General features: G+C 39.9%; 1 protein-coding gene across 2 annotated transcripts in view; it reads left to right on the top strand.

The window, feature by feature from the left end:
• The first annotated feature begins 2,095 nt into the window (after positions 1-2,095).
• Positions 2,096-15,093, top strand: part of TMEM161B (transmembrane protein 161B) — a 51,824-nt gene continuing 38,826 nt past the window's right edge. Inside the window, exon 1 of one of the 2 annotated variants that reach the window (XM_034441251.3) lies at positions 2,096-2,853. In XM_034441251.3, coding sequence (XP_034297142.1) covers positions 2,851-2,853 — 3 coding nt within the window. In that variant the 5' untranslated portion in view covers positions 2,096-2,850. The remainder of the gene's footprint in view (positions 2,854-15,093) is intronic. The other variant, XM_034441250.3, reaches the window with a different exon arrangement.

The following is a 15,093-nucleotide window of genomic DNA, read 5'->3' as shown; positions in this document are numbered from 1 at the left end:
GACATTTCCGCAGTCATGTGGCCAGCATCACATCAAAGTGCTGTTACCTTCCCACCGAAGTGGTATCTATCTACTTGCATTTGCATGCTTTCCAATTACTAGGTTGACAGAAGCTGGGGCTAGGATGGGAGGTCTCATAGACCTCAGGGTGTCAGCTTTCCAGCCAACAAGCCCAGCATCTTGACCGCTGAGCTGCCCATTCCACACATAGGTGTGATTATTTCCACAATTTGTTTTTATGTACATTTTTAATACTAGCAATAGCACTTATATACCACTTCAAAGTGCTTTACAGCCTTCTCTAAGCAGTTTATAGAGTCAGCATATTGCCCCCAACAATCTGGGTCCTCATTTTACTGACCTTGGAAGTATGGAAGTCTGAGTCAACCTTGAGCTGGTGAGAATCAAACTGCCGAACTGCTGACAGTCGGCAGAAGAATTAGCCTGCAATACTGCACTCTAGTGAATCTAAATCGCACGGCACAGCTGTTCCCCCCCCTCGCTGTTCTACTTACCTTCCCAAGCCTTTTTCCACACGCAGCGTGTGTTTGGTGCATACTGTGCATGTATGCACTGTGCATGCGTGTGCAGTGTGCATTTGGGACGCACCACACATGCGCGGGCAGCGAACTGGTGGCAAACCGGAGAGGATTTCACCACTGGTGTAACATTGAAGCCTTTTATCTTTGCATAGCCTTCTCTGCCCACCCAGAAGTACAAATCAAGTAATTCAGGCAAAGCAAAAAGCCCCTCTCTCAAATTCCGGGTTCAAGTTCTTATCAGCTCCACCCCAAACACAGAATGTCTGAATTTGGAGGCAACAATGTGAACTCTCAAAATTTGCTTCGTTCCATAAGCAACTTTTATACCGTTAATTCCAACCTTGATTTATGTTCAAAATATCAAAGAAAAACTGTCAGCAAAATGATCAGGAGGCAAAGTAGCTTTATTTGTAGATGGATTCACAAATGTTAAGTTCTTCAGTGGGTAAAAATTAAACATATAAAATCAATTATTTGGTGATAAATTCCCCACTGAGTGGCTAAACTCCACAAAGAATGTTTTCTAAGGAATGATTAATAAGAAGCAAATGTAAAAATTATCATTACACATCATCAGGCAATGTATAACAGGATGCCCAAAATACAAGTAGTCCTTGACTTATGACCACAATCGAGCCTAAAACTTATGCTGCTAAGTGAGACAGTTGCTTAGCGAATTTTGCCCCATTTTACAACCTTTCTTGCCACACTTACTAAATTAGCACTGCAGTGTTTTGCTTAATAACACAATTTTTAAGTGAATCTGCCTTCCCCATTGACTTTGTCAGAAGATGACAAAAGGTGATCACATGGTCCTAGGACACTGCAGCAGTTATAAATATGAATCAGTCAGTTCCCAGATATTCAAATTTTGATCACGTGACTGTGGTGATGCTGAAACAGCTGTAAGTGTGAAGAATGGCCGTAAAGCAGGGGTGAAATCCAGCTAGTTCTATCTGGCTCGGGTGAACCGGTAGCGGCGGCTGCAGGAAGCTCTGCCCACCCATGTGGACGTCACTTGACATTTTAAGCCTCTGCGCATGCGCATAAGGCACTTTGGCAAACCGGTAGGGAAGGTAAGTGAATTTCACCCATCTTAAAGTCACTTTTTTCAGTGATGTTGCAACCTCGAGCAGTCACTAAAGGAACTGTTGTCAGTCGAGGACTACCTGTACAACAAAACATACGAGATTTCGTCAGCACATTCCTCATAATACCACCACAGACTTTGCTTTTTTTCCCGTTTCTCATAGATCAAAAGGGCCACCCCGTCTTCTTTCTTCCTCCCGATTTCGCTCTTCCGCAGGCGGCTAAATAATAACGGCTGCTGAAGGAGCCGAGGGGACGGGCTGCCCACGTATCGTACGGAACCGCCTCCCGACTCCGAAACTCGCGCGAGACTCCGAGGCGCACTAGCACGCCTCCCTCGCGCTCCTCTACTGCACGAGACACGCCAGCCAGAACTTCCGGGTTCATGCCGTTTTTACGTTAAGACGGTGGTTGGTTCAAAATAACGCTTGCGCGCCCGCCCGCCCACGCCCACCCGCTTTAGGCACAGGCAGGAGCCCCTTGTCGTGCTTTGAGGCGGCTGACAGCCGGGCTATCGTCTTCTTCGTGGGTTCTTAACATCTGTATCTTGGTTCCTGTCTCACCCATTACTGTTTTTACGATTGTTTTTTTATCAGCTGCCCATTTATTCTGCTGTCTGTGTTGTAACGTACGCGCGCTGAAACCTCAGCGAAACGCGTCCTCATTTCACCCGGTTTGTTTCTCCCCCCCCCCCCCCGCAACCCCCGCCGTCAGCTACGAAGAGCGACTTTGGTGACCTCGAATGTCACGTGACAAAGCCTCCCTCTCCCCCCCTCCCCCATCGTTGTAGTCGTTCGCGCTTTTAAATTCCAAAAAGCTGCGGAGTTTCCAAGTCTGCGCCTGTTGAAAAGCCAGTTTAGGAAATGGGCCTTTGCGAGCAAATTTATTTTGCTTTTCTCTTGAGGGAATTCTCCGTGAGGCAAATTCGCCTCTAGCGCAGTGGGCAGAACAAACCGGTTGAGCCTGCAACGGGGAGATGGGTTTGTTTTCTATTCAGGCGGATCCGGGGACAACCTACACGGGGTCCTAATGGAGCTGGGTCCTGACGTGACCTTTGTAGGCTCGAAAGGCGTGAGCCGGGCAGGAGAAACCCGGCGCTGGTTAGGGAATTGGCTCTTGAGCACCGGCAAGATCCCGCTTTGAGGATTTATGAGCTGGGTGTGGGGAGCGCACGTGAGGAGGAGGCGGCGGTGGTGGAGGCGGAGGCCGTTGGGACAGCATGGTGAGTTTGGGGAGAAAAGTAGAAGGAAGAGAAGGAGTTTGGATGGACTTCATTTAGTTAGTCTGTTCTCGGTTAGAAAAAAAGGTTAATGCATATAGAATCTTTCCTCAGTTTGCTCACATTAGGGGTATAGGACTCGTTGATTTCAAGGTATTTCTGAAATATTAGTAAACAGCGGCACTCTAATGTTACTTGTTTATTATTGATCACAAATATTGCATCTTAAGTTTCATGGGAGCATACCTTACAAGCAATACAAACTGTTGTAAATAAAAATGCAATATGTGTTACTTAAAACAGGCTTATGATCTTCCCATAGGACAGCTGGTGATACTGTAATTTACTATGTAGGGAGAAAGAGTCCAGCTTGAACAGGTTTATAATAATAATAATAGCCTTTATTGTCATTGTACATCATGTATACAACGAAATTGGTTTAGCCTCTACTGGTGCAATCCATAACAGAAAATACAAGACAACATGAATAGTATAGAGAGTAATCCTTATACAAGTAATTGGGTGGGGGGAAAAACTGGTCATATGTTTCCATATGTATGTGGAGTGATTGCAGTGGTGGGTTTCTACCGGTTTGCTCCAGTTCGGGCGAAATGGTAGCGCTGGCACCGGGAAGCTCCGCCCACCCAGCCAGACATCATCAAAAATGCTCTGTGCATGCGCAGAAGCACCGTGTGCTCGCACGCTACCGATAGTGGACTGGTAGCGCCGGGATTTGAAACCCACTACTGAGAGATTGTATTTAGGAGTCTGACAGCTCATGGGTAGAAGTTGTTTTTAAACCTAAAATAGCTTTTTGTTTTTTTTAAACAAACCTTTCTGTGTTTGTTACTTGCCTTTCTTCATCTCTTAAGGAATCTTTGCCATGTTTTTTCTGTGTTAATAATATGATTGGCCTTGGTAAGTAGGCTGTGGCATGTTTATACTTGTAAACAACAAAAAAGAATCCAGTAATTAATGATTTGCATATATTATTACTCTATAAGGAATTTTAGATGATTAATTTAATTGGTAATAGCTTTGATGTAAAAGAATTCAGATATGGACGTTCCAGCAGCACAGTTTAACTAGGTAAAACAAATGTCAGAAGAGAAGACAAACATTTTTGTTTAATTTATTACTCTAAAAACTCCTGGTTTTCAGTTATTCTAATGGATTTTTTTAGAGAAGATAATTGAATTATTTGCTTATTCAGTATTGATTAGACAATATAATCCATTTGCCATAATGGAAGTTAAACCATACAAAAGGTTAAAGAACATAAAAGTGTATACAATGTTACTGACATACTGCAGACATTAACGGAAACATGAATTTTTATTTATACAATTGCCCAGGTGGCCAAGGGCTACTATGATTAGTATTTTAAGTTGATATGCCATCCAACTCCCAATGACTCTGGCCACCTCACAAATAAAAATATTGAAAATAAGAAAATAATACAATAATCGAGAAAAGTAAAGGAATAAAACAGTAACAACAATGGGATAGGAACAAAAAAGAATCAAACCTCCACAATCCAAAGAGGCTTCAACAAAGATGTGGTCAGAGATCCTGGTCTTCAAAGTCTTTGAAACACCAGCATCAGGATCTCGGGGAGAAGAAGACTTCATTGGAGAGGGCATAGGTTACTTCAGAGAAGGCACAGTTCTGGGGTCTCGGTAGATGGCATTTGTAAATCAAAGAAATCCAGAGTGTGTCAACCCTGCTTTGTAGGCTGGGTAGCTACTATGAGAGTTCCCTTTGGGTAAGCAGGCCCTATGTACTGCAGCATTTCTGTGCTATCTTATGTAAGGAGGAAATTTCATTGATCAGAGAAGGATTTGATGTTAATTGAAGAACTAAGTTACTAAAGTTCATTCTTATGAATGGTTATTTGTTTTCCTCTTAACCTAAACCAACTCTTGAACATTAGTTTGGTGTAGTGGTTAAGACATCAAGCTAAAAACTGAGAGACTGTGAGTTCTTGTGTTGCCTTAGACATAAATCCAGCTAGGTAATCTTGAGCCAGGCACTCTCTCTCACTCCTAAGAATGGCGAACCACTTCCAGAGAACCATGGCAAGGGACTGGTCCAAGCAATTGCCAGGAATAAACACTGAGTTGAAGCTAAGCCCATTCCTCCAAAAAACCAAAAACCAAATCTAGTGAGACATCTGTAGTCTACAAAACCTTGATTTTAGTCTTAATTTTAATTCTGCCTACTCTGCAGAAGAAAAATGTAGTTCCTATTATGTTAAATTTTAGATATCATGAAAAACTAAATAGTTTTTTCATTTTAATATGGAATCTTTGCAAATGTATGTATATGTATATATGTATTTGTGTTTGGTTGTTATATTGGCTTATGAAATTGCATTAAGAGTGACATTTGGGAATAATTATATATAATGTGGGTAATATATATATGTATCACACTTAATCTTCTTGCCTCATGTCATGTATTTTATTTCTAAAGTGTATATTCCCAACATCATGAAAACTAAGCAACAAACACAATATCCGAAGTTCAACATATTAAAATTAGATGGGAAGATTAAAATCAGTCAAAAGTATGTTAAAGGACCAATGCTAAGCATATTATTGGGTAAGGGTGGATGACATTTGGCCATGTTGCTAGACACAAAAGGAGCTAGTATTAAAACAGCTGTTGCTTGAGTAGAAGCACAAGCTCTATATCAAATAAGAGAAAGGTGAAACTCTGCTCAACACTGACATGTTTCCTTCTCAGATTACCACCCAGTACTTTCCATAAGAAAAAAAAGGTTGCCATCTCTATACTGTATAACAGATGAATTTAGTGAACTGGAAAAAAAGTCCTGTCTTCAAAAATAGGTGGATATGTCTAAGGACTTGGTGTATATAGCAGAATTCTTGGTTTTAGTTTTTCTGGCCCTTCAGAGTACATTGATACTGACACAATGTCAAAAGCAGCTTCTCTTGATCCAAGGATCTTTTTCTTCATACAATAAAAAAGATAAATGTCCACAGAAACAGAATTTGTATTCATGTTTTTCTGGGTTATATATCCTGGCCAAATCTATTCGCACACTCTCTCTCCCCCTTCCTCCCCCCTCCTAATCTTACTTTGTTATTTCATGCCCTTCATATTTAACCTGTTTCATTAACCTAGAAAAGGTACCTGGCATGGTATGGTGCTTTACTGTTGACTTATATTGTTTCATATTGTTTCATATTGTCCAAAATAAATAGTCGCTTAGGTTAATATGGGGCACAAAAATACATAATCAGTTTTCTTGCCCTTGGAAAAAGTACAATTATTTCCTGTAAGAAGTTTAGTGATAAGACTGTGTTCACTATATTTTTCTACTATATCTGATGATGGTCTTATCTCAAAAAAGTATGATTAACGTATTTATTTAATGGTAATAGCTTTGAAAAAGAGTATAGTTTATTGTTAAACAATATTGATTCACAATTGTTTTTACAAAATAAATTCAATAGAATGTATAACAGAATAACAGAGTTGGAAGAGACCTTGGAAGTCTTTTAGTCCAATCCCCTGCTCAAACAGGAGACCCTATACCATTTCAGTTGTCTAATCTCTTATTAAAAACTTCCAGTGATGGAATATCTACAACTTCTGAAGGCAAACTGTTCCACTGATTAATTGTTCTAACTGTCAGGAAATTTCTCCTTATTTCTAGATTGGTTCTCTCCTTGATTAGTTTTCATCCCTTGTTTCTTGTTCTGCCTTCAGGTGTTTGGGAGGTAGCTTGAGCTCTTCTTTGTATCAGCCCCTTAGATATTGTAATACTGCTATCATGTCACCTCTAGTCCTTCTTTTCACTAAACTAGACATACCCAAATTTTCAATTGTTCTTAATATGTTTTAACCTCCAGTCCCCTAATCTTTGAGGCTCTTCTCTGCACTATTTCTAGAATCTCAACATCTTTTTCATATTGTGGTGACTAAAACTGGATGCAATATTCCAAAAGTGGTCTTATAAAGGCATTATAAATAATGTTCTTCGTTCATTCCAGGAGTGGTTTTTTATTATACAAATATTTAAATTAGAAGAATTTATCAAAAAGCAAATATATATATGAATACCATATACAGTGTAAATTGAAAAATCTTCAGCTTTTATGTAGTCAAGTCAGAAATCGATATGATGGGTTTGTTTCATGATCCTACATATTCCTGCTCTTTATGGAACAGTGAAATGGTTCGTTCATTTGCTATCACATTCCTGTTTGTATACTAAGAGTTTTGAACTAGCACTGCAGAAACCCCAGTTCAAGTACATCCTCAATCCATGGAAGCTTGCTGGGTGATTTATTCTCATTCCTATCTTAAAGGGTGGGTGTGGTAAGGAAATAAAATAGGAGTGGTTACTGCCTATCTTGCTTTGATCTCTTGAATGAAAGGTGGGGAATAAATCCATCAAAATGATTTAAATGTTACATTGCTCATATTTGATATAGCTTAAGATTCTCTAATTGAAACAGTCCAGTCATTAGCTAAAGTATCTTTGGTCAAGTTTTAGGGAATAATTTTTACTTAAATCTTAAGGATGTACAGTATATTATCTTCCTAGAGAAAGTTAACAAACTATTGTTAGTTATTATTATTTTTTTAATTTTGATTTATATGCCGCCCTTCTCCGGAGACTCAGGGCGGCTTACAATGTGCTCAGCAATAGCCTTCAACCTTTTGTATATTTATATAAAGTCAGCTTATTACCCCCACAACTGGGTCCTCAATTTACCTACCTTAGAAAGGATGGAAGGCTGAGTCAACCTTGAGCCTTGGTAAGATTCGAACCTGCAATAATTGCAGGCAGCTGGTCTTAATAACCAGTTTAATAATTTTAAATATATAACAAATTATTACAGCTTCTTAATATATCTTATGAGAGTGGGGTATTATCACTGCTTAAGAAAATCTCTCTAGACTCTTGAGTATTATAAGAATTATTGATGAATTGCAAACTTTATCGAAGAAGACAACTCTGAATTTAAAAATTACCTTTCAATGGCATATAAATTAAATAAATAAATGTCTTTCTCTCCATTCCCCTAAAAGTTCAGATTAAGAAAAACAACAATTACTAATTTATCTCCACTGCTGTAACTCAGTGGATCTCTTTTAAAGCTGAATTATTTCAGTGGAAAAAACTAATTTTCCTTTTAGATAGACTGGCCAAGATAATCTAACACACAGTGATAGACTAGAGAATTTATTTGATGAAATAGATTTTGTAGGGCAATTTCAGTTGGATTCAGATCTAGACTTGCTCAATGTAATGATCTCCCTTATCCTGAATTAAAATGGGAAATATAATTCTATTGATTATACTCGACATTTTCACAGCATCACCACTGAGCATAGTAACATGCAGAATAATTTGAATGAAGAGACTTGGGAGCCATAATTTGAGTTTATTAATTGACTGAAGTTTGCACAGGTGAAACTTGTTCCTCACAAAACACACCCTGTGTAGGAAGGGAAAATTCAGTCTCCCTGAGATGGTTAGACTTATAGCTTTTCTGTGGTCCTCAACTTACAACTGCCCATCACGGTCATAAACTGGGCCAGTCATGTGATCAACCCAATTTTATGCCCTTTTTTGTGGTCATTAGGCAAACACAGTGATCATAAAGTGAAGTCAAGCAAACCAATAGTTACTTATAACGATTTTACCAAAAACTAGAAGTAAATGCCAGCAAAACATGATCCCATGGCAATTGGATGCTGCAAACGGCCATAAATGTGGCCCAGTTGCCAAGTGTCTTAATTAAGCAACTGGTCATAAGGGCCTTGGTAGTACAGTGGGCTAAAACACCCTGTTATTAAGACCAGCTGCCTGCAATTGTTGCAGGTTCGAATCTCGCCAGGCTCAAGGTTGACTCAGCCTTCCATCCTTTCTAAGGTAGGTAAAATGAGGACCCAGTTGTGGGGGCAATAAGCTGACTTTGTATAAATATACAAAAGGATGAAGGCTATTGCTTAGTGCATTGTAAGCTGCCCTGAGTCTCCGGAGAAGGGTGGCATATAAATCAAATAAATAAAAAAAAATTGAGTGCTTGGTAACTGGCGTGTATTTATATTTGCAGTGTCCTGGGGTCATGTGATCACCTTTTGTGACTCTCTGACAAAGCCAATGGGGAAGCCAGATTCACTTAACAACCATGTTACTAACTTAATTGTAGTGATTCACCTAACAACTGAGGCAAGAAAAGTCGTAAAACTGGGACAAAACTCACTTAACTTTTTTGGAAATTTTGGACTCAGTTGTGGTTGTAAATTGAGAGCTATTTGTATAACAATTCTTAAGATTTGTCCATCTGGGTTTCTGATCCTTCAACAGTCGCAGTGCCATAGCAGAGGCCTTTAATCTGTAATAATGTATTAACTGTGACTGGGGATTGTCACAGTTTACGTTGCATGACCACAGAGGAAAATTTGGTATTCTGCTGATCTGCCTGCTGCCCAGCAGGACTCCACAGCATTCATAGTGACCATAGATTGTTCTAACTAATCTTGGGACCTAATACATGTAGTCAGGCACATGTTAGGCACTGTGTCAAATCAGATATATTATCTAGATATAAAGGGCATTTCCCTTTGTTATGACAGATCATCTCTTGGTCCTGGTGAGATTGATTACCTCTTGGGGTTCCACAGAGAAAATGAGCTGATTAAGGTGATACATGCCTGGGCATCTTATGGACCTTGATGGTTTATGTTAGAACCTTGAAAGTTATCCCAGTGATCTTATGGGTGGCAACCTAGCCACTTGATAGTAGTCCTATCAAATAGCCTTTCCCTTTTAGTCAGATTTCAAAGATCTGAGAGAAGAAGTGGAAGAAAAATTGCCTGCAATGCCAGTTGCTTTATAGGCTGGCCAATTCTCTGTAGGACAAAGGTCAACAAACACATCTTCCCACCTAGCCTCTCTGACTATTTGGTAGATCTGAGCAATCTTATTAACAAAATGTTATGTCAAAGTCTTGACTTTCTGTGGATGGAGCCAGTTATGGTGACTGGGATTATAACTGATTGTATTGCCTGAGACTGCTTCTGATCAGTGAACTCTAATGGAGTAGATAGGGTACTCTGTTGTCTCTGATCGCATGAAAACCTGATCTCTGTCTCCTGTGGCTCTTTAGCAGCTCTGTGGGAGCTATTATAGATTGATCCAGGATGTGGTCAACATCTCTTTGAAAGATAGGATGATGCCAGCTGTTTTGAAAGAGGCTGTTCCTCCTCATTAAAATACTCTCCTTGGATCCCACTAGGTTTGATATCTATTGTCCAGACCATCTATTTTTAGGAAAGGTTAGTGCGGCTGTAGTTTTCTTATGGGGTGGTTGGTTTATATCTATTTCTGCAGTGGTTAAAAATCTAAATTAACAGCCTAGGGGATTCCATTCCGTTTCATCCATGTTTTTTTAAAAGAATCTCTGATTTAAAAGCTTCATGTAAAAAAACCAAAAGGAAACCAAAATGCAGAGCAGGATAGCAAAATTCTGGCCGGCAGTTGCCATTATTCCCTGCTCCAGAATTTATTATGGACGCATTCTTGCTATAGTAAATTTAAAAATGGAAGCTATAGAACCCTGTAGAGAATACATCCTCACATCTAATTTATTATCTTAATCAGTTTTGTGAAGAAAAGTCTAAATTAAACTAGGATTTTTTTATAAAGAGTTTGAATATAGATAATCAAATTACATCCACTGTATCAGTGGAGGGTTACGAATGATTAAATGGACAGACACACTTCCCCGCTTTTGTTTAAGAATATTAGAGTGTTCTTTTGGATCAAACCCCAAGCCCATGTAGTCCAGCAGTCTGTTCTCTCAGTGGTCAATCCACTCTACAAAGAAGCTCACTAGTTTCCCTGCAGATGAACTTCTGAGGCAGTCACAACTGCCATTGAGGACATTTCCCTGTCATAAGCTTAAGGTGGTAAATAAAGATTTGACTATTCTTTTTTTTTTACTTACACAAAATCCATTGTAGTTGCTCAATCATAAAATATGGCTGAGTTAATATCTAATACTAAGATCTAATTATTTCACTAAGACATATGTGATCTAAGGCAGGGGTCGGCAAACTTAAAACACTCAAAGAGCCACTTGGACCCGTTTCCCACAGAAAAAAAGCACACTGGAGCCACAAAACCTGGGTGGGCGTGGCCAACTCGATGTCACTCACCCAGTCACATGACCCCCATAGCCACGCCTACCCAGCCACAAAACCATTCTGTCTCTCTCCCCCTCTTCCTATCTCCCCCTCTCTCCCCCCATGTCTCTCTTCCTCTGTATCTCTCCCTCTCTTCCCCTCTCTCACCCCTCTCTATGTATCACTCTGTATGTCTCTCTATGTCTCTCTCTCTCCCCCCATCTCTCTCTCTCTCTCTCTGTCTCTCCCCCCTCCCTTCGGGTGACCATCCTCCTCCTCCTTCCCCTCCTCTTGTGATGTCCTGGATGGCTGTGGCTGAGCCAGGAGCGTGTGCATGGGCGGGGAGACCCTCCCCAAACAAGCACCAAAGCACAGCAAAGGCACCCGCGGGGTGAGTGGCTGCTCGATTAAGAGGGTCTTAACAGGATGGGGCTTCTTTCCTGCACTAATGCTCTGGCCATCGCCTTGCTGTTTCATCCCTCACCCCCAGCAGCTCTTCGGCTGAGTGCGGAGCATGCGAACTCCAGCCTGAAGCAGCAGGAAGCAAAGGCTGCCTTACGTGCAAATGTGGCGCGAAGGTAGGTACAGGGCAGCTTCTCTCCTGCACTCTCCTCCTCCTCCCACTCTCGTGATGCCCTGGCCGGCTGTGGCTGAGCCCGGAGCATGCGCACACGTGGGGAGACACTCCTTAAGGAAGCCGCTGCCCACCCTGCACACACCTTTCCTGAGCTTTGGCGCTCGCTTGAGGAGGGTCTCCCTGCGCGTGCGCACGCTCCCGGCTCAGCCACAGCCGGCCAGGGCATCACAAGTGTGGAAGAGCCACACTCAAGGGGCCAAAGAGCCGCATGTGGCTCGCGCGCCGTGGTTTGCCGACCACTGATCTAAGACATTGCAGTTTGAAAAACCATAGATACGTAGAAGGTAACACTGTCCTATTCTGGCACTATTAATGCCATCAGACATTCTTCTATTAGCTGATCTTCAGGTGTAATATTCTTTAGGGTGAGAGGTAAGACTATTAAAAAGAATAAAAGGATATAATGTAACATCAGAAATTAAAATTATAAAAGAAACAGAATATTAACTTTTAACTTTCCAGTATATGACATTCAAAAAATGTAGTGGTAAATAGCTGAACTAGAATTCATCAAGAAACTCAGTTTGCCTCCCCTCCGAAGACGCGCGTCCTCCCCGGTCGGTGCGCGCTGCTTTCAGGTCTTCATCCAGGAAACTTCATCATCATCATCATCATCATCATCATCATCATCATCATCATCAGTCATTGAATGATGACAAGATTAATATTATTAATCTAGACTTCCGGTTTGCTGTTTGTCGCTGCCAGACGTTCCTTTGGGATCGTCAGCTTCCATCGCCTGTCAGAGCCGCCTTCACAACGGAATGGCGGCTCGAAAAAACTCCGTTTCCATGAGGAAACGGAGATAGAGCCGGCAGGGGTGGGTAGAACTCTCTGCGGAGTCCCAAAAGTTTTTCTTTTACTTTTGGGACGGAGCGGATGAGATGCCCCGCATCCCCAGCCGCTGCTCCGGGCTTTGGGAGACCTCTGCTGATGCAGAGCCAGGCGTCAAAAGCAAGCCTGCAAATTTAACAGACTACTCAAAGAAAATGTGAGCTGGAGCTGTAATACTGAACCGCAAGTATTTTACTGATTTTTTTTTAAAAAAAAAATTACTTAAGAGAGAGGAGGAAAAGAAAGAGGGAAAAAAGCCTTTTAAAATGGCGTCGGCTGGAGGAGAGGCTGAAAGGGAAAGTCCTTCCGTTTTTTATTACTACAATGTAGCGGAATAAATACCACTGGCTACATTTGTAGACAAAACTTCGCTCCTGTGTCTTTTTCTCCTTTTTTTTCCCTTGGAGACCTGATATTGTTGTTGATTGGAAAGAAGTCTTTCTTGCTTTTTTTTTTAACAAAGCCTGCCTGGGCGGAAACATGGCACTGAGACTCATAAAGTCAGATAAACAAGAAGGGGGGAGGATTCCCCCACCAACAACTTAAAGAAACAAGTTTTAACTCTTCAGTCTCAGAAACCTGATTTTAATATAATAGAATTTTTTATAGAGGAGATTGAAAGAAGGGAGGAGATTGTGAATCAGCAACTTGAAAAATTTAAGCAGGAAATTAAAGAATTGGTGAAATCTAAGTTTGATTTTTTGGAGAAAAAACTCTCAAAAGTGGCTAATGGTTTTACAGAATTTATGATACAGTTGGACACAAATACTAATGTACTAGAGTCTAAAATGGAAGAAATTCAAGATAAATTGGACAATAGAATTCAAAAAATTGAAAATGATTTGACAAACACTCAGGATAATACCTTAGAAGAAAAACCTAAAATGGATGCTGATCAAAAGTATGGTAATGCAGAAAATCTGTAACAGAAGATTGAAAAAGAGATTTTAATGGTACAATATAATTTCACAGAATATGCGATAAGATTAAGAGGTTTGCAGGAAAATAATAGAGAGGATTTAAGGAAAATATCTTCTGAATTTCTAGCTGGGATTCTAAAGGTTCAACCTGACGAAGTGTTTTGTAGGATTGACAGAGTTTATCGAATTAACTCCTGGTTTGCCAAGCAAAGGCAATTGCCTAGAGATGTGGTGATTTATTTTACAGACAAAGAAATTAGGAATAATATCGTGCAAAATTCCTTCAATTCTAATTTGCAATTGTATGGAAGAAAGATTTGGATTTACAAGGAACTCCCACCTAAGATATTGATGGAAAGGAAGAAATTTGGTTTTCTGGTGATTGAGTTAAAAAAGAGAAATATTCCATTCAGGTGGGACGCCCCAGTTGGTATTATATTTAGATACCAAGGAGAAAGATATCAGCTAAATACTGTTGAAAGAGCGGAAGAATTTTATCAAAATAGGTTGAAAATGAACTTAACATCTTCAGGTATAATACAGGATAAGCAGAAGGAGCCGGAAATAAAGGTAAAATATCGAATTACAGAGACTGTACCAGATGAATTGCCTTTGGATTTATTGGATACCCCAGCTGGACTATCTACAAATTTGAGAGAAGTGGCATCTAACCTTAATGTGATGACTTATCAAGGCAAGGATAAGCATGGAAACCAATTAGGGGATATACAAGGGATAAAAAAGAAACATGAGATACAAAAACAAAATCAGCAAGACCAATCTACAAAGCAGAATAAAAACCGACCAGATGATACACAATTTGTAGAAAGGAAACCAGGATGGAAACCAAACCCACAAAAAGAAAAGAAAAAAAAAAGAAATAGGTGGCATAAAAATAGAAATTTCTAAATCAGGCAACAGTGAAACCAGTGACTTTAAAATATGAATGATTATATGTAAACATGGAAGAGGCGACGTATTGGTTAATATCATCCTGAGGATTGTGGCAGATCTCTGCATGGCCGTAATTTGGGGACGTGAAACGAGCCTTAACCTGATGGATTTGAATTATCCACTTTGGAATTTCTTTTTGTGTTGATAAACATATTATATTATCTTGAATCACAAGGCAAGAGAATTATGCTGGGGCATGCAGAAGATCGGGTTGTTACCCACTACGATGATGGGAATTAATAATCCTGATGAAACCCATAATTATTACTATATGGAATATAATTATAATGTCACTCGGGTGGTTGTTTTTTACTTTTATACATATAAGAAGATATTTACTACTGATGGGGGCAGATATGATTGAAGATCCTGAATAAACTGTTGTACCAGCAAGCTATGTTACCCGATTATGGATGTTGGTTTTACCAATCCAGTGGAAAGACCTCAAAAAAGATACTATATGGATTATAAATTTAAAGTCATTGTCTTTTCTTTTTTTTTTATTTAGATATAACGGAAAATATAGACATATATTTTTAAGTAGTGTGGGCAGTGAATCAAAGATATTAAGAAATGTTGTGTATGGTAATTTTGCATGATAGTGGGTGAATAAGCTAGTTAGTAGATTGATTAGTCTAAGAAAAGGGATTTTTAAGTGATATATTTAGGGGAGTGGAGGAAATGGATAGAGTGGAATAAATGTTAAACTAGATTTTATGGGGAAGG

Source organism: Pantherophis guttatus, chromosome 2 (assembly GCF_059756535.1).
Source record: "Pantherophis guttatus breed Tessera chromosome 2, ASM5975653v1, whole genome shotgun sequence".
Lineage (NCBI taxonomy): Eukaryota > Metazoa > Chordata > Lepidosauria > Squamata > Colubridae > Pantherophis > Pantherophis guttatus.
Note: the sequence above shows the minus strand (reverse complement) of the source record. Positions and strands in the feature narration are given on the sequence as shown.